Source organism: Pararge aegeria, chromosome 25, assembly GCF_905163445.1.
Source record: "Pararge aegeria chromosome 25, ilParAegt1.1, whole genome shotgun sequence".
Lineage (NCBI taxonomy): Eukaryota > Metazoa > Arthropoda > Insecta > Lepidoptera > Nymphalidae > Pararge > Pararge aegeria.
In genome coordinates, this window is record NC_053204.1 from 2,308,595 (window position 1) to 2,331,792 (window position 23,198).

Here is a 23,198-nt window from a genome sequence, read left to right on the forward strand (position 1 = left end):
TAACCGCTTCTCATTGCGGGAGGAGACCCGTACCCTGCAGTGGGCCGGTTATGGGTAGATTTGATAATGATGATGTTTATTACCTATATTATTATACAAGTATTTTTTTTATATGCTTTGGCACTTAAAACTGTACATTGAAAACGATACACCTAAAATATCGTAATTTGTTCTATTAATTACTAGAATCCTGAACGCCATCAAACATATTTACGTTAGCCGTTTCTCTCACACAATACAGATTATGATTAAGTGCAAAAGAGAAAAACAAAGCGTCAACTGTCAAGATCAGTTTGTTTGTAATCTGTGATCCAAAATAATTAATTTGGAAACGTCGCGAATGGAAGTGCTTTGTTTTTAAAATAATTAATAAATTGTTGCATGATTTCAAGAAAAACTGTTACTGAAAAGTTAAACAAGTTAGTTATTATTACACAAATGTAAGAAAAGCGAGCGTATCCAGTCAGAAAAATGGCTCTTTTAGGGCTTCCTGTTCTTGTCATCGAAAATATATTTTCTTACTTGTCCTACGATGAAATTGCTAAGAACAGACTGGTAAGTTCGATTTTATTTATAGCTGTGACAATATTTTTGTATGAAAGACTCGCTTCCCTATTTACTGTTTACGTAAACAGAAATTCAGTCAATTGTTCTGGTGTTAAATTTTACTTCTTATTATAATAATAATTATAAAGCTGAATAGTTTGTGTTTTTATACACTAATGAGAGTGCCTACCAGTTCGATTTATATAAAAAAAAAATGCTTGTTTATTCAGGAAGGCCATATTTTGGACACTTAAACAATTCACTACTAATAGTATGAGTCACAGATCGGCTATAAGACTAGCTCTTAAAAAAATAATAATGATTAATAATCACTTTGTATGTAAAACACGATATAGGAAATGCCTGTAGTGTACAATGGAATTATATATAGTGGTTCTAGAAGTATCTTTGTATATAACTTCCTTGTATCCTGGATATCTTAAAAATTCAAATAACATGTAGCAGGTAGTTTTATTCCTTCCATTTAATCTTCTATATATCGTCATCATCATCAGCCTTTCTCAGTCCACTGTTGGACTAAGGCCTTTTCATTTGCACACCATCTTGGTCTATTGCTGGTTAGCTGCATCCAGTTCCTCCCTACTGCCTTTACAATGTCATCCCTCCATCGAGCTGGTGGTCGACCAATGCCTTTGTGTCCAGTGCGCGGTTGCCAGTCCAAAATCACTGGGCTCCACCTCCCGTCCTCCCTTCGACATATGTGACCCTCCCAGTTCCATTTCAGGGCCGCTGCTCTTTGAACTATGTCAGTGATTCCAGTTTGGTTTTTGATCTCTACATTGGGAACAGTGGTGTTCATTGAGGGTATGCACAGGGTATGCAGATGATTTAAAAGGAAGAAAATCTCCAGTACGATTAATAAAAAACTTAAGCTATTCTTAATTTTTTTATTATTCGTATCGCATTGTCAGAGTTATAAAGAGCCTACCCTTGAGTATTTATAACTCGTAATCGAGATTTTCTGAATTTTATATCATCGGCATACCCTGTGGTATGCACAGGGAATGCACGCCACTGATTGGGAATCCTATCTAATGGAGACAAACCTAACATCGCTCTTTCCATTGCACGCTGATCCACTTTATATATAAAACACTTCTATATATATAAAAGGCAAAGGCTGACTGACTGACTGATCTATCAACACACAGCTCTAACCACTTGATGTATTGTGCTGAAGTTTTACACACAGATAGTTATTACAATGTAGGCATTCGCAAAGAAAGAATTTCTAGAAATTCCAACCATAAGAGTTTTTCCTATGTATATATAATTAGTGAGGGGATGCCTGCCATTGCCAGACGGGTGATCAGTCCTCTCAAAGGACTATTCCACCCTATTCTCCATGTTTAAAACACATGTTACTGGTGTCCTGGCAGCATCCCTACCTGAAACCTACCAGTCTCTTTTGTGAACCTCACAATATCCCCTATCCCCTTCACATAAGAGTCCTACCTATAGAAGAGCATGATCATTTGCTTGACAAGCAAGTAGTAAGGAAGTATCTGTCATAGAGTGCAGTCCTTTACCTGATACATCATCAGTTTGCAGTGAGAGAGATCAGGCAGTGCCTGTTCTAGAGTGTGACCATTTGCCTCTTACATCTTCAGTGCACAGTAAAACTTTACTGTTAGAGTTCTTTGACTGAGATAGGTAGCACTGATGAATTTGCGTTGTCATTATAAATTAAAAAAGTAAAAAGAATCAGCTCAATATACTTATTACACAAGAATAAATGAAATAAAGAAAGCTCAAAAATCATATAGCCAGACTAAGTCTGACTCTTCGCAAAGCTGTGTCTATATATCAAAGAAAAATTCCTGATATTCACAGGCAAGCTGTTCAGCGACCAGTCGAAAAAACCTAAAGTGCACTGACAAGCTGCTTCCTTTAATTACAAACTATCTTTAGTTTGAATTCAAACGATTACAGTTTCCCATCAGAGTATGTTTTGCAAAGACTATAAACAAGTCAAGGACAGACTTACAAAATTGCGGGAATAGACTTGAGAGAAAACTGCTTCTTGTCTTAGTTTGGGTTCAACAACATGTTTTTTTTTGTTGTTTTTCCAATCAGCAATTCCAGGAGTATAAGAAAACTTGTAGTAGGAGATGTTGTTTTGCAATCTTTGTAGGATATTTAGGCTTGGTTTGCATGCACTAACCCCACAGTTTTGCACGATAGACCCAAGCTGGCCAGGATTGATGCGTATATTAGTAGCTATTGACAACAATGAATAAGGAAGACGTTTTAGTGACCACTTGATAGATAGGGACGCCCTTTTTTTCTCAACAAGTTAACCCTTGCAATCACACCTGCTGGTAAGTGATGATGCAGTCAGAAATTGTAACAGGCTAACCTGGCATTGATATGGCTATTATATTAAGCCCAAACTAGTAAAGGGTTTCTACGTGGAACCGCACCACTACCGCAGAAATTATAAAATCATAGATTTCCCGTGCCCCTGATCGAACCCCCTTTTCAGGTTCAGGTCAGGTTATCAAAAAGAGGTTATTTTAAGTTGGAACAGATCCTCATTGAGAACTTGATTATAATTGACCTTTGTTTGTCATTCCAGGTGTCAAAAGCTTTTAATGAAATATGCATGAGAATGTTAAACAGAGGCTTTCATATGATTGAGAGGCGACACGCGCAGGCACTCAAAAGTGTTAAGGCTCAGCTGCCTCGGAGGGAATCAGAACGCAGGTATAAAATATTTTTTTTTACTGTTATTTTCCTGCAATCAGTCCACCTATGAGCAGATGTGTTCATAGATAGATATTTTAACTCTTTTATGAAAATTTTCCATTGGAAATTGTAATATTGAGGTGAGACTGGTCTAGCATTTATTTAGGTCTAGATTTTTTTTTCTTTTAAGCCGGCTGAGACAATCTGGTACGGAGAGTTGAACTGCTAGCTGGTTGGGATGGTGCCCAAGTTGTATTTGGTATTTGCTACTACACTGTTGCAGTTCTTCTTGTACGTTCCTGATCCTCAGATGCTCATGGTTCTCATTGTTCTTAATAAACCAAGGGGAGTTGACATTGACATGATATTTTTATGAATTTAAAATGCATATAAAAAATTTCGGAACTCGCGTACCTAGATTTGAACCTGCGACTCTGGCAATCGTGGCCTTCAGCGCTTTTACCAACGCAGCTACGGCTCGCCTACCGCCGATGCCGAAATTTATATGCCTTTTTTATATCAGTCTTACAGCGACCCTAAGCAGCTATGACATGATTTTCTTTATTCATGTGAAATATAATAAAAAAAAAACTTCCTAACTGGTGATATAGCTACATCCAATATTTCTTTGTATAAGCAGTCATTTGACATCTTAATGAAAAAGATTTTAACATATTTCTTCACCCTTATCCCTGAACAACAAGTAACTAGTATATAAGTCCATAATAAAACCTATTTGGAGCTATGGCATAGAACTCTCAACTAGCAACTCCAACCTTGAGATACTCCAGAGGTTCCATAACATGTTCCTACACCTTGGTTCACACCGAATGAGGTATTCTTGGATACTCCAAGCTTAGACTCAAGAAAAACCCCAATATCTTGGCACAGAGATTGCTTACAGACACAAATACTAAATATCTGAAAAGATTGCATATATTAACCTTGGATGAAAGATAAAGCTTCACTAACCTGACTATAATTAACTCTATAGAGGAGGATATTCACTGGAATACCCCTCAAATCAAACAGCATGTAAACATACGATCTGATTATGGCTGGAAAAGCTGATGGCAGATAGATAATATCTATCTAAAAATATATAATATAATATAATAATAATATAATATCAATATAATAATAATATAATATAATATCTATCTATCTATCTAAACATTTTCCAGTTGTGGGAATAGGAACCCTTTGTCATAAAGCAGGGAGAAATATGTTTTTTTTTTTACATTATATTATAATGTAAAAAAAAAAACATATTTCTCCCTGCTTTATGACAAAGGGTTCCTATTCCCACAACTGGAAAATGTTTGTGTGATGAACATGAATGGTTTTAAGTTTCTGGGTGTTTATATGTATATTATATGTATTTATTAATAATATTTTATTAAAATTTTCATCACTCACCTTAGTACCCTTAACATAAGCTACGTTTACTTTGGGGCTGCATAGCAATGTGCATTTTATCGGAGTTTATTTATATTTTTTTAGAATGTTGTTATCACCATCAACTCGCAATAATGAAAACATATATGTTTGAATGCTTCATAAGTGCCTGTGAACGGCGTACATGAATAAAGAAAACATTTGAATTTGAATTTAAGTGAATAAATATTCTTACTTTTTACTTTTTTTTTTCTAACTTTCTACTATGTTTCTCCTTGCAGATACCATCCACTGGCAAGGCATTGTGACATACTAACATCTATAGAGACCCGTATATCAATGCTCAATATGACGTACACCAAGTTCATAGACAATGGTATATGCTCCTTCATACCAGGAAAGGTGTGTATATGCTAATTGTATTACATACAAATGTGAATGTGAAACAATTAGTGATTTTTTTCAAGTGATAACGATTAAAATAAATAAATCTATTACACGCCATAACAATATTTTCATAAATTTTTCAGGTGATCGACGAGATAAGACGCGTGCTGTTTATCGTCGAGACGTCGAAGAGCCCGCCGCGCGCCCACGAAGTTCTGCAAGAGCTGCGAGATATATCCAGCATGGCGATCGAGCACTTCGACGACAAGATCTCGCCGGCCTTCCGGAAACGCCTGCAGGAGGGTGTCGCGCAGCCGTGCCCGCGACCCACGCCGAGTAATAACTCTCATCATCAAAATAAAATTAAAAGTCAATATACTGATAAGCACAGCCAAATTCCGCCTTATAACATGCAATATTGTACAAAAAAAATCAGCATCATCGTCGTCGCCGTCGTCGTCGTCGTCGTCGTCGTCGTCGTCGTCGTCGTCGTCGTCGTCGTCGTCGTCGTCGTCGTCGTCTTCGCCGTCGTCGTCGTCGTCGTCGTCGTCGTCGTCGTCGTCGTCGTCGTCATCACCATGATCATCACAATAATCATCATCACAATAACCACCTTGTTTGTTTGTTTTTTTAATAATTGACGGACCACGTGATGGTTCGTGGAAAACCATCGCCTATAAACAGAAAAACACAAAACAGGCAGTGGCGTGCATAGAGGGTATGCACAGGGTATGCAGATGATATAAAATGAACAAAAGAGTTATAAAAAAAATTAAGGATAAGCGTGGTCCGTCAATTATTAAAAAAAAAAAACACAAACACACTTTTTTATTTCTAATAGTATTAACATTATTTGTACTATTTTCTTTATGAAATGCAAGGAATTTGTTTCCAGCCGTCCTGACACCCATTGCGGTCCGACAAGAGATGCTTCACCTACGCCGGAGGTCGATCCTGAACGCGAAACTGTCCCTATACCTCGCATCGCAATACAAGAAATACCATCAACGGGTGAGAATTTTTGCCCAGTAATTTAATTATTGACGGAGCAAACGGATTGTCCACATTATGGTAAGTGGATAAACTTCTAAAATTTATTTTCAAGCTTCAGGCTTCTTCTTAGACCAGGGCGCGTTTGGAACTGTCGTAGCTTTAGTTATCAAGTATACGAGTGCATTTATAGCCATTATCTCACTACCAATTTTTTTTTATTAATTGCGAAACAGTTTACTTAATACTTAAAATTAGTACAAAGAAAATAACACATACACCAAATTAAGTAGCCGCTAATAAATCATACGAATACATAAAAAATCACAGAAAACTTATAACTTAACTAGCCGTTTCCCGCCCGCTTCGCTGGGCGAATTGAAGAAGGAAATAAATTACATTTTATGTTTCATTTTTATTTTATTTTTTCATATTTTTATTATTCTTCTTTTTTTTTATTTTTGTATGAACATAAATAGGCCCCGCTGTAAGCATCGATATTGTTTAGACTTACTCAAATTCCAAATTCCATCGATTTAGCCTGTATCTTTTATCCAGGTGATTTTTCTCACTAATATTCATTGTAACTTTCAATGTGCAATCATTATAACATTTCCGTGCCTTTCTTCCAAAAATTAATAATAATTGACATGAAGAAAAAAATTTGAAATGAGCATTGAAAGTTTAAGTTAAAGTCATTGCAAGTCTCATATGTGAAGTTGAAATCTGTCTAGGTTCAAGTGCGCCGAATTTTCTGTTAACTAAAATTTTCTCCGTGACATCAATTTTTTATAGAAAATTAATTGTGCATGTTTTTTATGAATTCTATTGGAATAAGTAACTAAATTTCTTTTCCACATCTCATGTGCTTGGAAAATGCATTCATTTTAATCTGTTACATTTCCGCGATCCCGCAATAAAAGAATTCGTCGGTTATGTAGTCTGCAAAAGTAAAATGAATGTAAAATTCTTAGTCCGTTGATTGGATAGCTACATGTAAAGTTAAGTTTTTGAAACCTCTCAATGACTTTTTCTCCGCTGCCAAAAAGACGATTGTTGTAAGGAAATACACGAATATCCCTACATACACGAAGATCCCCACCAAATTTGGGGATATATAGATAGATATTCGTCTACTGAATAAAACTGACGAAGCATAAGCAATCCAATAATTTTAATCTTAAATCAAAGTTTCATTATCTATATATATACTAGCGTACCCAACCCGCTTCGCCGGGCTAGATTTTGCTTTATTTTAACAATAAACTTACATCATTAATTATTTAATTTAAGTCTCATAATATATTAAATCATTTATTTATCTCCGTATTCATTCTCTTCTATTCTCTTCTCGAGCGGGTGAAGATCATTATCTACACCCATGTACACCCAACAATAGACTATCATCATAGTAAATAAAAGCTTTATTTGACAGTTCAAAAATAGGAATGCTCCGATCGTCACCAAACTACAGGGTTACTCGCCAGGTCAATCCGGAGATTCCCTGAAAGTTTCATTGAAATCGGTCCAGCCGTTTCGGAGCCTATACGGAACATACCCGCACACTTTCTCTTTTATATATTAGAACCAGCTGTTGCCCGCGACTTCGTCTGCGTTTGATTTTGTTTTTAAAGCATTCAGTATCGCTAAGCCTTAAATTTGTATAGTAGTATTATATATATATAACATGTGACTGTCAATTAATTATAGAAAAATAATTTGCAATAAAATAAAATTGCGACTATAATTAAAAATCTAAACTATCCTATCTCTTAAGTTGGAAAAGACTGCTCACGGTGTGCCAATTTAATTTAAAATCGGTTAAGTAGTTTAGGAGTCCATCGCGGACAAACATCGTGACAAGAGATTTATATATATTAAGATAATGAAAATGGTCTTCGTTTGAGGCTCAATCACGCCTAAACCACTGATCGTATCGACATGAAACTACCACCATTCGATGCGAAATTTTTCCTAGATGGTTTATGGCTATCTATTTTTTGAATTCCAACATTCCTTCATTTTTTTATTGCTGTTTTACTTTTATGAACATTTATCCCGCTAATAAAAACAAAAGATAAGCATTTTCTCTTGATTCTTTTGTTTTCATGGATTTCAACAGAGTGTATTAAACGGATTATGGTTTTTTACATTCAGCTAAGAATCTACTCACGGTAGTGGAGAACGGCTGGACCAATTGGGCTTTTTTTTTAGCTTCAGAATTGTCAGGAGAAAGTTTTGTATGTAAGAAAATTTTAAAAAAGCCCGATAAAATGTTAAAAATTTCGATGATAATCGAAGAATTCCCATCTATATAGTCACTCACCACGAAATCTCGGGAACCATAAGACTTAGAAACGTGAAACTTGGTAGGAATATTACTTTTGCTATGTAGAGGTCAGCTATGAATAGATTTTAAGAAATTCATTCCCCAAAGGGGATTGCGGGGGCGTTAACAATGAACAATTCCCGTTTTTAAACTATAGCTCCTATAGACTTCAAATTTGGTAGGAATCTTCTGTAAGAGGTGTAGAAATAGGCTATGAGCGAATTTTACGATAGCTCACCCCACAGGGGGTTGCGGGGGTGGGTATTAACAATTAATATTTTTAATTTTCCAGCTAAAGCTCCTACAAGCTCCAAATTTTGTAGGAATTTTCTATAAGTGATGTAAAAATGATTTATGAACAAATTTTACGATATCCCACCCCAAAGAAGATTGCGGGGGCGTTAACAATGAAAATTTTCAATTTCCAAGCGATAGCTCCTATAGACTCCAAATTTAGTGAGAGTGTTCTATATGTAATATAAAAATGATCTTCGAGCGGATTTTAAAATGAATCACCTCCAATAAGGTTCGCGGGGGTGGGTGTTAACAAAAAAAATTTCAATTTCGAAATATAGCTTCTAAAAATTCTAAATATGGTAGGAATCTTTTATTATTCACATAAAGAACATCTCTCAATCTAAAATTTTTATTTCTAACCTGTAACTTCTACAGACTCCAAATTTGGTGGGGATCTTCGTGTATGTAGGGATATTCGTGTATTTCCTTACAACAATCGTCTTTTTGGCAGCGGAGAAAAAGTCATTGAGAGGTTTCAAAAACTTAACTTTACATGTAGCTATCCAATCAACGGACTAAGAATTTTACATTCATTTTACTTTTGCAGACTACAAACCCGACGAATTCTTTTATTGCGGGATCGCGGAAATGTAACAGATTAAAATGAATGCATTTTCCAAGCACATGAGATGTGGAAAAGAAATTTAGTTACTTATTCCAATAGAATTCATAAAAAACATGTACAATTAATTTTCTATAAAAAATTGATGTCACGGAGAAAATTTTAGTTAACAGAAAATTCGGCGCACTTGAACCTAGACAGATTTCAACTTCACATATGAGACTTGCAATGACTTTAACTTAAACTTTCAATGCTCATTTCAAATTTTTTTCTTCATGTCAATTATTATTAATTTTTGGAAGAAAGGCACGGAAATGTTATAATGATTGCACATTGAAAGTTACAATGAATATTAGTGAGAAAAATCACCTGGATAAAAGATACAGGCTAAATCGATGGAATTTGGAATTTGAGTAAGTCTAAACAATATCGATGCTTACAGTTCTATCCGCGGGGCCTATTTATGTTCATACAAAAATAAAAAAAAGGAGAATAATAAAAATATGAAAAAATAAAATAAAAATGAAACATAAAATGTAATTTATTTCCTTTTTCAATTCGCCCAGCGAAGCGGGCGGGAAACGGCTAGTTTTATTATAAGATCAACGTTAACCTGCAATCACGGAAATAAAGATTTCAATTTGAAAATTTGAATTTTAATTTAAATATGGGATTAAAATAAATGTGTTGATAGATAATGTTAATAAAGGAAGACTCTTATTAACACTATCCATCAAAGTGGACATATGAAAACATTTTTAGTATGTATAAGTTGAACAGATAGAAGTTAGAATTTAGAATAAAGATGTTTTTTTAACTGAGCAAAAGTAAGATTGAATAATTGACGGCCGATTGGCGCAGTTGGTAGCGACCCTCTTAGTAAAGTAAGCGTAGCTTGTGTTATGGGTACTAACTAAGATGACTGATGAATATTTTTATGAATAATATACATGAATACTTAGAATACACATATAAACACCCAGACACTGAAAAACATTCATGCTCATCACACAAACATTTTCCAGTTGTGGGAATCGAACCCACGGCCTTGGACTCAGAAAGCAGGGTCGCTGCAAATTGCGCCAAGCGGGCGTCAGTTTGAAAAAAAAAACATATCGTTGATAAATAATGTTAATAATTTTATTAATTTTTAATTTTACGGGGGTATCCCGTATGCCTACGTAATAAAGACGTAAAGATGAACCTGTATTGTAGCTAGGTTGGAATTGGTACGTAACAGTGTTTTATATCGAATTGCAGATGATGGACTACAAAAAGATAGCGTGTAAACAACACAAGGCGATACAGGAGATGACCAAACGACAGCGACAGCAAGATAATTCTATAGGTATTTATTTATTCATTTAATAGGAAGCCAACGTTATATACAATGCCTTAAATCTATTATAAACATAATGGTAATATTATAAATATACATTATATAAAGGCTAACTCTTTATGCATTATGAAATTTAGACGCTCTTCAACAATATAAAGAATTTAATACTAAAGAAATAAATTAAAAAATACTAATGTTACTAAAAAAAAAAAAAAATACTACGACAATACACACATCGCCATCTAGCCCCAAAGTAAGCGTAGCTTGTGTTATGGGTACTAAGATAAGTGATGAATATTTTTATGAATTATATACATAGAATATAAATATAAACCGCAAGACACTGAAAAACATTCATGCTCATAACACAAACATTTTCCAGTGGTGGGAATCGAACCCACGGCCTTGGGCTCAGAAAATAAACCTATAAAGGAGGATACGGAACGTAATAAACAGTTTTTTTTTAACACAAGCTACGCTTACTTTGGGGCTAGATGGCGATGTGTGTATTGTCGTAGTATATTTATTTATTTTATTAAAAAAAAAAAATTATATATTATAAGTATTCACGTATATTATTTATATAAAATATCCATTGGTTATCTTAATACCCATAACACAAACTTCGCTTACTTTGGGGATAGATGGCGATGTATTGTCGGAATAACAAAATACTGTTGAAGGGTGCGTGAGTATATTTCAAAAGGAATCGCACACTGTAAAAGTATTAAATTAAAAGAAGAATATTTATTTTTCCATACAAACTAATTCAAAATATTCTCAGTTTTTACTTATGACAACCCTATTGTAGATCAATGACCGACGCGTGCATAGTACCTTTGCTACGCGACACGTTCCTAATAAAGTGACAGGCGTCACTGGATTTTGTGATGTGGGCTAGGGCTGTATTTTTTTTTAATTCCACTACAATTTAGCCCTGGCCTGCAATATCACCTGGTGGTAAGTGATGATGCAGTCTAAGATGGTAATCGGTTTCAACGCCACATCGCACCGGAACACTAAATCGCTGAGCGGCACGCCTTTGTCGGTAGGGTGGTAACTAGCCACGACCAAAGCCTCTCGCGTTTCGGTTTCACAGATAAGTCTCAGAGTATTTACATAATGTACCTCTAAAGCCTCTGAAGTTTTATGTCGGTTTTCATTTACACGTTGCATTTATTTATACATTTATTATAATTTCCAGCCGATCTCAAGAAACGCATAGAGGAGTGCGATATAAAGTACACCGAACTGACTCACACCAACCAGGCGGTTGGAGGGAAAGCTATCGCAGGTAACACGTTTGCATTAGTTAAGTTTTTGTGACAGATCTCGTCCGGGGAAGTATTACCTTCTACACACTACGCTGGCCCCAGTGGCGTGCATAGAGGGTATGCATATGTATACAGATTATACCGGATGTTTGGTGCATCGTGTGCCAAATCGAATCTGATGATTGGAGGGGTCTTTGGCTATCTCTTCAGCCCTCGTAAAAAAATCTTGCTCAAACGGTTTTTTTTATACTGATTTTAAATTGTTTTTTTAAAAATTGTAAAAATTCTACATTTAAATTTTAATAAAAAATAAAGTTGTTAAGTATTAATTAATTTTCTTTTTAATCTTTAATTTGTAACGTTTTACGCTTCTTTTGAAACTAGAATTACACGCCAGCAACATCTAGTTTTTGTTTTACAGCCCCGCAAAGTTTTTTTTACGTAAAAAAATAAGCTTGAACGTCAACTTTCGGTTTTAATAAAAAAAAAACTAAAAGTGATCATGTTCTTCCAATTTTTTTAAAACATCTCTGGACTGTCCCCTTTCTAATGGTGTGCAATATGCCATGAAAAGTAATTAGTAACATCACTAATTTTCAAATTTTCTAAACTTAGTCACAATTTTCTAATATTCAACAGATGAAAGAAAAACAAGTTTTTGCGTAAATAAAACTCACAAGCAGGTAAAATTTTTAAATTTCGTAGGTTTTACTTGAAATAAAAATAATACATTGCATTTGAAACATTTATTTCATAATTTTTACAAATTCTGCTCAAATTGTTCACCCCTGTTTCGAATGCAGGCCCGACATCTTTGACGTATTGTTACAGTTGTAGTCCGAAGCCGTATTTCGTTCTTAATTGTACCGAAGGCCGCTTCTATGCGTTGTATTAGTACCTCCCTCGTTGGGACTTCTGTGGCGTATACTAGCTCTTTGGCACGTCCCCAGACATAAAAATCTAACGGAGTTAAGTCTGGGGAACGTGGAGGCCATGCAATAGGCCCATCGCGCCCAATCCACGAATTGGGGAACACATTATCGAGGTATTCCCTCACAGTTAAACGCCAATGCGCGGGACAGCCGTCATTTTGAAATACTATGGGCACATCTTCATTAAACACGGGCACCTCGGCCAATAATTCCGGCAGATCATTTTGCAGGAACTCTAAATAATTATCGCCATTTAAGTTATCAGGCAGGTAGTGCGGTCCAATTACCTGATTCCCAATCACTCCTGCCCAAACGTTCACACTAAACCGTCTTTGAAAAGATTGCTGTCTTTTGGCATGTGGGTTTTGCCGTTTCGGTGCCCAATGGTGTAAATTGTGCAAGTTAAGAATCCCTTCTCTGGTAAATTTGGATTCGTCAGTCCACAGTATTCTTTTTAAAAAATCAGGATTATCCACATCTGTGTGTAACAAAAACCGACAAAAGTGCATTCGTCTGTCAAAGTCGCCACCCTCAAGACCTGCAACAACCAAAAATCTTTTTAATTCCCCTTGAGCAGTAATTAATTGCACTAGAAGATTATGGATACCTGCTAAACAAAGGCAACGTCAAACAAAGGTTTTAAATTACGTACCTTGAACCGGAGTCTCGTGGAATGGATATTTTTCGTTTTGTCGAAGGACTTTCCACACTTTCCATATTGAAATATCAAGTTGTGCCGCCACATATCTAATGCTTCTTGTGTCGTCTTCCTCAAAAAGTGCCAGTATTCTCTCGTCCACTTCAACATTATGTCGCACAACATGTCCCCTTGGTTCATGAAAATTGACACTCCCAGTCTCGCGTAAACGTCGGTATGTGTCTTGGAAGACTCTGCGGCCAGGTAATCGTCGACCAGGAAAGCGTTCCTGGTAAAGTCGTTGCGCTGCACGAGCGACACCACGGGCTGCACCATAAACCATTATGATGTCCGCATATTCCTCGTTAGAGTATGTCGTCATTGCAACAACAAAAAAGTCAACAAAGTTTAACAATAACACCAAAAGTAAATAAAACGTAACAAAAAACAACAAAACTTAACGAAAACTAAATAAAAGAATCGTGGAGTACAGTAAGCTAGCACACACGTTAGGCAGCAGAGGCAGTGATGTCTCGACTAAAAAATAAGATGGCCGCCGTGTCGACGCGACGCGGGGCCCGTTCGCGATTGGTTCAAACAGGTTTGCACTATGCAAGAAAGGAATAGAAGATAGATTTCGCTTCACTAGAGTGAAAAAACTATTTTTGCCTGTTTAAACGAACAACGGGCGTATAACTTTATGAAAGAGACAGAAAATGTCATCTGCCTTGTGAATTGTGAGTGTTATTTACGCAAACCCTTGTTTTTCTTTCACCTGTTGAATATTAGAAAATTGCGACCAAGTTTAGAAAATTTGAAAATTAGTGATGTTACTAATTACTTTTCATGGCATATTGCACACCATTAGAAAGGGGACAGTCCAGAGATGTTTTAAAAAAATTGGAAGAACATGATCACTTTTAGTTTTTTTTTTATTAAAACCGAAAGTTGACGTTCAAGCTTATTTTTTTACGTAAAAAAAACTTTGCGGGGCTGTAAAACAAAAACTAGATGTTGCTGGCGTGTAATTCTAGTTTCAAAAGAAGCGTAAAACGTTACAAATTAAAGATTAAAAAGAAAATTAATTAATACTTAACAACTTTATTTTTTATTAAAATTTAAATGTAGAATTTTTACAATTTTTAAAAAAACAATTTAAAATCAGTATAAAAAAAACCGTTTGAGCAAGATTTTTTTACGAGGGCTGAAGAGATAGCCAAAGACCCCTCCAATCATCAGATTCGATTTGGCACACGATGCACCAAACATCCTGTATAAAATTATTAAAATCTCAGTACTAGTTATAAAAAACTTAAGGATAGGCATTGTAAGAGTTACAAAAAGCCTACCCTTAAGTTTTTATAATTCGTACTGGAGATTTTCTTCATTTTATATCATCTGCATACCTTGTGCATACCCTCTATGCACGCCACTGGCTGGCCCAGTGCGGATTGGTGGACTCCACATGCCTTTGAGTACATTATGGAGAACTCTCAGGCATGCAGGTTTCCTCACGATGTTTCCCTTCACCGTTGAAGGAAGTGATATTTTAATTGCTTAAAACGCACATAACTTAGAAAACTTAGAAGTGGGAGAGCTGGGATTCGAACTCGCCTCTCCCGAAAGTGAAGTCAAAGTCCTAACCACTGGGATACCGCTTCCTTTTTAATATTATTGTTTGAATTATTGCAATGTGGCAACAAAGTGCAATTAGGTTAATTTCTAGGAGTAGAGCGACAACAACTCAACTCAACTCGCCATTGAACTGGTTGTCTAGTTTGACGAGAAATTAAATGTAAGGGCACTTGTGCATTTAAATATATCAATAAATTAAAAAAAATAAAATATATATATATATATATATACATATCATCCTTGATGAAAAGAACGTGGGTAAGCAGTAACGGCATTCTGAAAGCACTAATAAATCGATACGACTCTCCAATTTACAAGCTGTATATTAAACTCCACGTAGGGCTGCCTGGACGCAGAAATTTTAATTTGTAACTTATTTTTATATTGCATATTAATATTAAATGTAAGTTTTTTTGATCTAGTTTAGCTTTTAATTATTCTATTTATGTTATAGTGTAGTGTGTAGGGATGGTATCTATACCAAATAAATAAATTAAATAAATAAATAAATAAATATATACTGCGACAATACACACATCGCCATCTACCCCCAAAGTAAGCGTAGCTTGTGTTATGGGTGCTAAGATGACTGATGAATATTTTTATGAATATAATACACCTAAATGAGTTTGCATAAATGATGCAAAGTCTCAGGGTTCAAATACCTCAATGGGTGTCCCACAAGGCTCGATTTTGGGTCCTTTTCTATTTTTAGTGTATATAAATGATCTACCGTACCATGTCAGTGGAACATGCGACATTGTATTGTTTGCAGATGATACATCTCTAATTTTTAAGACTGATAGGAGTAAAGATAACTCTGACGAAGTAAACCGTGTTATGTCGCATGTGTCGCACTGGTTTACAGTTAACAACTTACTTTTAAATGCAAAAAAAAAACAAAGTGTGTCGAATTTATCTTACCAAATGTAAAGAAAATTGATAAAAATATAATGATAAATGGTGAATCACTAAAAATAGAGACTTCCACAGTTTTTCTGGGCGTGACCTTGGATAATAAGCTACAGTGGGGTGCCCATATAGATTCACTAGCGGGTAAACTAAGCTCGGCTGCCTACGCAGTCAGAAAAATTAGACAGATTACTGACGTTGAAATAGCTAGGCTAGTTTATTTTGCGTACTTTCATAGTGTTATGTCCTATGGAATCTTGTTATGGGGTAAAGCAGCTGATATCGAAACTATATTTATATTGCAGAAAAGATTTGTACGGTCAATATATAAACTTAAATCACGCGAATCCCTCCGTGAGAAGTTTAAAGAAATAGGCATACTTACTGTAGCTTCACAATATATTTATAACAATACTAGCCGTTTCCCGCCTGCTTCGCTGAGCGAATTGAAAAAGGAAATAAATTACATTTTATGTTTCATTTTTATTTCTTTTTTTCATATTTTTATTATTCTCCTTTTTTTTATTTTTGTATATATGGAACTGTAAGCATCGATATTGTTTAGACTTACTCAAATTCCAAATTCCATCGATTTAGCCTGTATCTTTCATCCAGGTGATTTTTCTCACTAATATTCATTGTAACTTTCAATGTGCAATCATTATAACATTTCCGTGCCTTTCTTCCAAAAATTAATAATAATTGACATGAAGAAAAAAAATTGAAATGAGCATTGAAAGTTTAAGTTAAAGTCATTGCAAGTCTCATATGTGAAGTTGAAATCTGTCTAGGTTTAAGTGCGACGAATTTTCTGTTAACTAAAATTTTCTCCGTGACATCAATTTTTTATAGAAAATTAATTGTGCATGTTTTTTATGAATTCTATTGGAATAAGTAACTAAATTTCTTTTCCACATCTCATGTGCTTGGAAAATGCATTCATTTTAATCTGTTACATTTCCGCGATCCCGCAATAAAAGAATTCGTCGCTTATGTAGTCTGCAAAAGTAAAATGAATGTAAAATTCTTAGTCCGTTGATTGGATAGCTACATGTAAAGTTAAGTTTTTGAAACCTCTCAATGACTTTTTCTCCGCTGCCAAAAAGACGATTGTTGTAAGGAAATACACGAATATCCCTACATACACGAAGATCCCCACCAAATATGGAGTCTGTAGAAGTTACAGGTTAGAAATAAAAATTTTAGATTTTAACACCCACCCCCGCAATTCCTGTCGGAAGTAGACTTTATTGAAATCCATTTTGAGATGTTCTTTATGTGAATAATAAAAGATTCCTACCATATTTAGAATTTTTAGAAGCTATATTTCGAAATTGAAATTTTTTATTGTTAACACCCACCCCCGCGAACCTTATTGGAGGTGATTCATTGTAAAATCCGCTCGAAGATCATTTTTATTTTACATATAGAACAGTCTCACTAAATTTGGAGTCTATAGAAGCTATCGCTTGGAAATTGAAAATTTTCATCGTTAACGCCCCCGCAATCTTCTTTGGGGTGGGATATCGTAAAATTTGTTCATAAATCATTTTAACATCACTTATAGAAAATTCCTACAAAATTTGGAGCTTGTAGGAGCTTTAGCTGGAAAATTAAAAATATGAATTGTTAATACCCACCCCCGCAACCCCCTGTGGGGTGAGCTATCGTAAAATTCGTTCATAGCCTATTTCTACACCTCTTACAGAAGATTCCTACCAAATTTAAAGTCTATAGGAGCTATAGTTTAAAAACGGGAATTGTTCATTGTTAACGCCCCCGCAATCCCCTTTGGGGAATGAATTTCTTAAAATCTATTCATAGCTGACCTCTACATAGCAAAAGTAATATTCCTACCAAGTTTCACGTTTCTAAGTCTTATGGTTCCCGAGATTTCGTGGTGAGTGACTATATAGATGGGAATTCTTCGATTATCATCGAACTTTTTAACTTTTTATCGGGCTTTTTTAAAATTTTCTTACATACAAAACTTTCTCCTGACAATTCTGAAGATAAAAAAAAGCCCAATTGGTCCAGCCGTTCTCCACTACCGTGAGTAGATTCTTAGCTGAATGTAAAAAACCATAATCCGTTTAATACACTCTGTTGAAATCCATGAAAACAAAAGAATCAAGAGAAAATGCTTATCTTTTGTTTTTATTAGCGGGATAAATGTTCATAAAAGTAAAACAGCAATAAAAAAATGAAGGAATGTTGGAATTCAAAAAATAGATAGCCATAAACCATCTAGGAAAAATTTCGCATCGAATGGTAGTAGTTTCATGTCGATACGATCAGTGGTTTAGGCGTGATTGAGCCTCAAACGAAGACCATTTTCATTATATATATATAGAAGATAGTATTTGTAAGACAACATATTAGTCTTTATAAACAAAAAGTGGACATAAACAGTCGACTTACAAGAAATGGTCATAAATTAGTGTCATCTGCATATCGTCTGCGTAAGGTACAGGGATCATTTGTGGGATTGAGTATACGCTTTTATAATATGATTCCTAAGGTGATTTTGGACCTGCCAATGCACAAGTTTAGAGAATTTGTTAAAACACATTTATTACAGCGAGCTTACTATACAATTGATGAATTTTTTAATGACAAGGTTGCTTGGAAGCATCCGGCTCCGCTTTCAGCTCTCACAAGATAGAAAAATGAATGTTAAAATGCAAAATGTAAATTGTTGATGTTGGAAAAGAGCAACTGCTGAGTTTCTTGCCGGCTTCTTCTCGGTAGAATCTGCCTTCCGAACCGGTGGTAGAATCACTACAAACAGACAAACTTGACGTTTCAAAAGTGCAGTGTGTATTAGGCCTACTTGAAATAAATGAATTTATTATAAAAAAAAAATACTTAGATTATACAGATAAACACCCAGACACTGAAAAACATTCATGTTCATCACACAAATATTTTTCCAGTTGTGGGCATGAACCCACGGCCTTGGGCGCAGAAAGTAGGGTCGCTGCCCAATTCGCCACTCAGCCGTCGAATATATCGATTAATAAAAAAAAAAAAACCTAACAACTGCTATGGTGTTTCAGCAACAGCGAGTGACGCCGCGTCGTCGTCCCAACCGCTTCGGCATTTCGGGAGTCAGATCAAATTGGACCTCTCTGTGCTGCCCATTGGTACATCAAAAAGAAACCAGTCTAAAAGTAAGTTTTAACGAGCTGATTACTTAATAAATATCTCTTCAATTTTGCTCGACTACTTATTTCATAAAATTCAAAATTCATTTATTTCAAGTAGGCATGATATAAGCACCTTTGAAACGTAAAGTCTTTCTGTGTTTAGTGACTCTACCATTGATTCGGAAGGCAGATTCTACCGAGAAGAAGACGGCGAGACACTCAGCAGTTGCTCTTTTCCAACATAAACAATTTACATTTTAACATTCATTTTTCGATCTGATCTGAGATGAAAAATTTCGAAATGCAATTCATATAATAATTCCCACTTGATAGCAATGAGGAAACGAACACAATGTTTTTAATTATGCTCAATAATGTACCAAAGAGATAGATAGATAAATTCTTTATTTCACAAAATTAAGGGATAATGATAATATGTATATGTATATTGAAAACAGAAATACAAGAAAAATAAAAATGGGCAAAGGCGGTCTTATCGCTTAAAGCGATCTCCTCCAACGGGAAAGTGCAATTTTTAAAAATATGTCATAACATAAACTACATCGACTTTATATAACAATAATACATAAATAATAATGCTATTACAAATACAAATAATATAGAAATTAATACATACACATATACATATATATAAACATATATACAAACACATACAGAGCACATAAATAAGTTATGACTCTGTAGATAAATGATATAAATAGTATTGTATAGCACTCCATACTCTTGCAGGTAGACTCAGTGGCATTGATTTAATATAATAAATAAATATACTACGACAATACACACACCGCCATCTAGCCCCAAAGTAAGCGTAGCTTGTGTTATGGGTACTAAGACGACTGATGAATATTTTTATGAATAATATACATAAATACTTAGAATATACATATAAACACCCAGACACTGACAAACATTTATACTCATCACACAAACATTTTCCAGTTGTGGGAATCGAACCCACAGCCCTGGGCTCAGAAAGCAGGGTTGCTGCAAACTGCGCCAATCGGCTGACTAGAATCATATACATCAGCCGAACGCGATAGAATGCGAAATAAAGCGCCGCGGCGAAATAAATTTATTTCGCACAGAATATTTAAGTTTATGGTTATGGTTGTCATTGTGTAATATTTGAAATAACATTAAAGTGCGAGTATTTATTGACCACAGGTAAAAATACCATTTGGGAAGGGCCTCAGTCCCTGTTTAAGCTTTTTTTTAAATTTATTGATACATTTAGATGCACAATTAAACCGAATTATAATTTTATTTTAACAATATTAAACAAAAAAACGGAGTAAAATGTATATACTGCAAAAAATACTATCTACAAACTGTCGAATCAGTTTCATGTTTATTGCATAACTTGTAACTTGTCTGTCTTTTAATACAGCTCAGGAAAAATTGATTAAATTTGTTTGTCTACTCTTTCCAGCGCTGCCAAACATGAAACCACGGAAACCTCTCATAAAATTGCCGAGTCTTTCAGAAGACCTCGATTCGAACTCGGAACAGACCACCGCGCCCTCCACGTCCAATCAGAGCCCGAGGACAAAGAGCCAATCAACGATGGCCAAAATCCGGGGAATCACCAACGAGATACGCCATCTATCGAACCTGTCCAAAAACTTCGAAGGCAAATTGAAACGTATGGCAAACACAGAGCAAGAGGAAGTCGAGGCTAAGAAATTGAAAACAGACTAAATTCATTTTTGTGTTTTTAGTGAAAGTGTCTATACTTATTTTTTAGTTGTAGAGTTTTTTAAGCTCGCCCGGGAAAGTACTCATCATTCAGGCCTCGTTGAGTTTGTTAGACGAATCAAACATTGTCTCTGAGGCATTTTCTCCTGAGACTTTACAAACCAATTCGTGAGTGTCAATTCCGATCGCACTTGCTACAGCAAAAACTGACAACCACTGACGCATTCGCGACACTGATCCGCCATTTTTCTCTCCTTTCTTCTCAATGCAAGAACATCGAACAATTCGGTATCCATTGAATTAAGAATTTTCATTCAGCCATTATTGTATGCAGTACATTGTGTCAAAAGCAGTGAAAACGTCCCGCGCACGAATCACTTGACGACCGCGGAATGTTGCTAGCTCACAAACTTTTTCCCATTTTGCCATTTTATGGTGAACGTGAATCGAGGGCAAATAATCTCTTGGCGCAGCCTTTAAAGCGTAGCCGCGGTCTATCCACATATCTCTTTGCGTTTGCTACTGCCCCAAGAAGGACCTGCCTCGTTAAACGAGAAGGAGTCATTCTATAAACTTCGTAGCAAACGCAAACGTCTTTGAATTAACAAGAAACGCAATAGATAACATTAAAAAAAAAAAATCTAGTTTTGGTGTGCAAAGGCGGCTTTATCGCTAAAGCGATCTCTCCCTCACAACCTTTGTTCTCGTACGTATTATAAAATTTTCGTTGGTCTCCCAGTCCGTACATGGAATGCCCAAAATTTTGCGTAATATTTTGGGCACATTTGGATTGTGAAAGGCACTTAGCCGAAGTACTACCGCGATGATTATTGAAATGCTGTGTTCGGGTCTAAAGAGCGTGAATGCCGGTGTAATATTGCATACAAGCAGTCGTTACTTTACGAAATTCCATGATATGTTATGAAACTTAAGCTTAATTTGCTATACTCCGCGAAAAGCAGGAGAATCTGTATGGCGTAATTTAAAATTTCTTCAATCCTAATACTTCACACCAAACAGATAATTGTTAAAATTATTTATTGTAAAGTCAATATCTCCTGAGGATGCTCCGGTTTCGGAGCGAAAAGTGCGTAGAGGGTACATTGGCGAAGATCTTTTTGGTGTAAGGATTGAGGAAATTATAATTTACACCACACAGATTCTCCTGCTTTTCGCGGAGTACAGCAAATTAAGCTTAATTTTCATAATATATTAAAGTCAAAGTCAAAAATATCTTTATTCAAGTAGGCCCACAGGTGGCACTTTTGATGCGTACATAAGAATTACACTGTAATGAGATGATGGCGATATCACATTCGTAAACTTAAAACTAAAGCTACGAGGGTTCCAAACGCGTCCTGGTCTAAGAAGAAGCCCACAACAAACTTAGCCGGGTGTTTTTTTTTTGATATCACCATCTCACAATGTCATTTTAATTAAATGTCAAATATTATTATACTTACTCCATTTTTCTTAACTTACATTTAATTTAAACAATAGTTTTATTACTTTAAAGTGTAAAATATGTTTGTATGCATACACATACAAAAGATTATCTTGCAAGTGGTTTATGCGCGTTATGTAAATACTAATTAATTTATGTAAAATCATATTTTTATGTAAATTCATAATATTAAAATATGGTGTCTAAATTCAACAGACCGTAGCGCATGCGTGTGTAGGTAACGTACTGTAGCAAGAAATCCAAACTTCTTATTTAAATAGACAAAATTAAGAAGTATTATTGTGTTAGGTGAAGAAAATTTATTATTTTTATTTACATAAGTATTAGAGTTGAACCAGTTGCGTGTACAAGGTTTCTGCCTGTGGAAGGCATAAATCAAGAAGATTCATTAAACTGAACAAAAACTTTTTATAAGGGCAGGCAAAGCTTTTATGCCTGCATGGTGTGCACGCCACTGTGTTGAACGTAGATGAGGAGTTGGGGACGAAAGTGTCGAATCTAGTCCCATTTTTTTTGATATTTTTTAAAAATATTTTAAATGGTTTAGTTGTGTTAGCTTGGTTTCTGTGGTTTTAAGTGGGAGGTCCCGGGTTTGAGCCCCGGCATTTGGGAAAATATTTTTATCCGAATTTTTTCAGGTCTGGTCTGGTGGGAGGCCTCGGTCGTGTCAGCTAGTTACCATCCTACCGACAAAGACGTGCTGCTAAGCGATCGAGCGGCACGATGTCGGGTAGAAACTGATTAGTTGTTTGGGTTTAATATAACCGCCTCGTCCACCAATCCGCACTGGGCCAGCGCGGTGGACGAAAGCCTTAACCCCTTCTCATTGTGGGAGGAGGCCCGTGCCCAATAGTGGGCCGGTAATGGGTTGATATTATGAATGTAACCGCCATACCACTAACAGGTTAGCCCGTTACC

At 35.5% G+C, this 23,198-nt stretch overlaps 1 protein-coding gene across 2 annotated transcripts; it reads left to right on the forward strand.

Annotated features, from left to right (window-relative positions):
* The first annotated feature begins 471 nt into the window (after window positions 1-471).
* On the forward strand, window positions 472-21,778 carry LOC120634956 (F-box only protein 28). Of its 2 annotated transcripts, XM_039905862.1 has the most exons (9): window positions 472-555; window positions 3,146-3,273; window positions 4,935-5,055; window positions 5,184-5,376; window positions 5,936-6,051; window positions 10,479-10,566; window positions 11,762-11,851; window positions 19,007-19,120; window positions 20,550-21,778. In XM_039905862.1, exons 1-9 carry the CDS (start codon window positions 472-474, stop codon window positions 20,816-20,818), a joined length of 1,203 nt encoding a protein of 400 aa, XP_039761796.1. In that variant the 3' UTR covers window positions 20,819-21,778. The 2 variants fall into 2 exon arrangements, with proteins under 2 accessions (XP_039761796.1, XP_039761797.1); XM_039905863.1 differs by lacking the exon at window positions 19,007-19,120.
* Window positions 21,779-23,198: the final 1,420 nt, after the last annotated feature.

Excerpts from the sequence above, each read along its gene's own strand:
- LOC120634956 (XM_039905862.1), top strand. The coding sequence starts at position 472 with ATGGCTCTTTTAGGGCTTCCTGTTCTTGTCATCGAAAATATATTTTCT. Across the intron at positions 5,056-5,183 it reads GCTCCTTCATACCAGGAAAG|GTGATCGACGAGATAAGACG; the intron begins GTGTGTATATGC and ends TAAATTTTTCAG. Across the intron at positions 11,852-19,006 it reads TGGAGGGAAAGCTATCGCAG|CAACAGCGAGTGACGCCGCG; the intron begins GTAACACGTTTG and ends ATGGTGTTTCAG.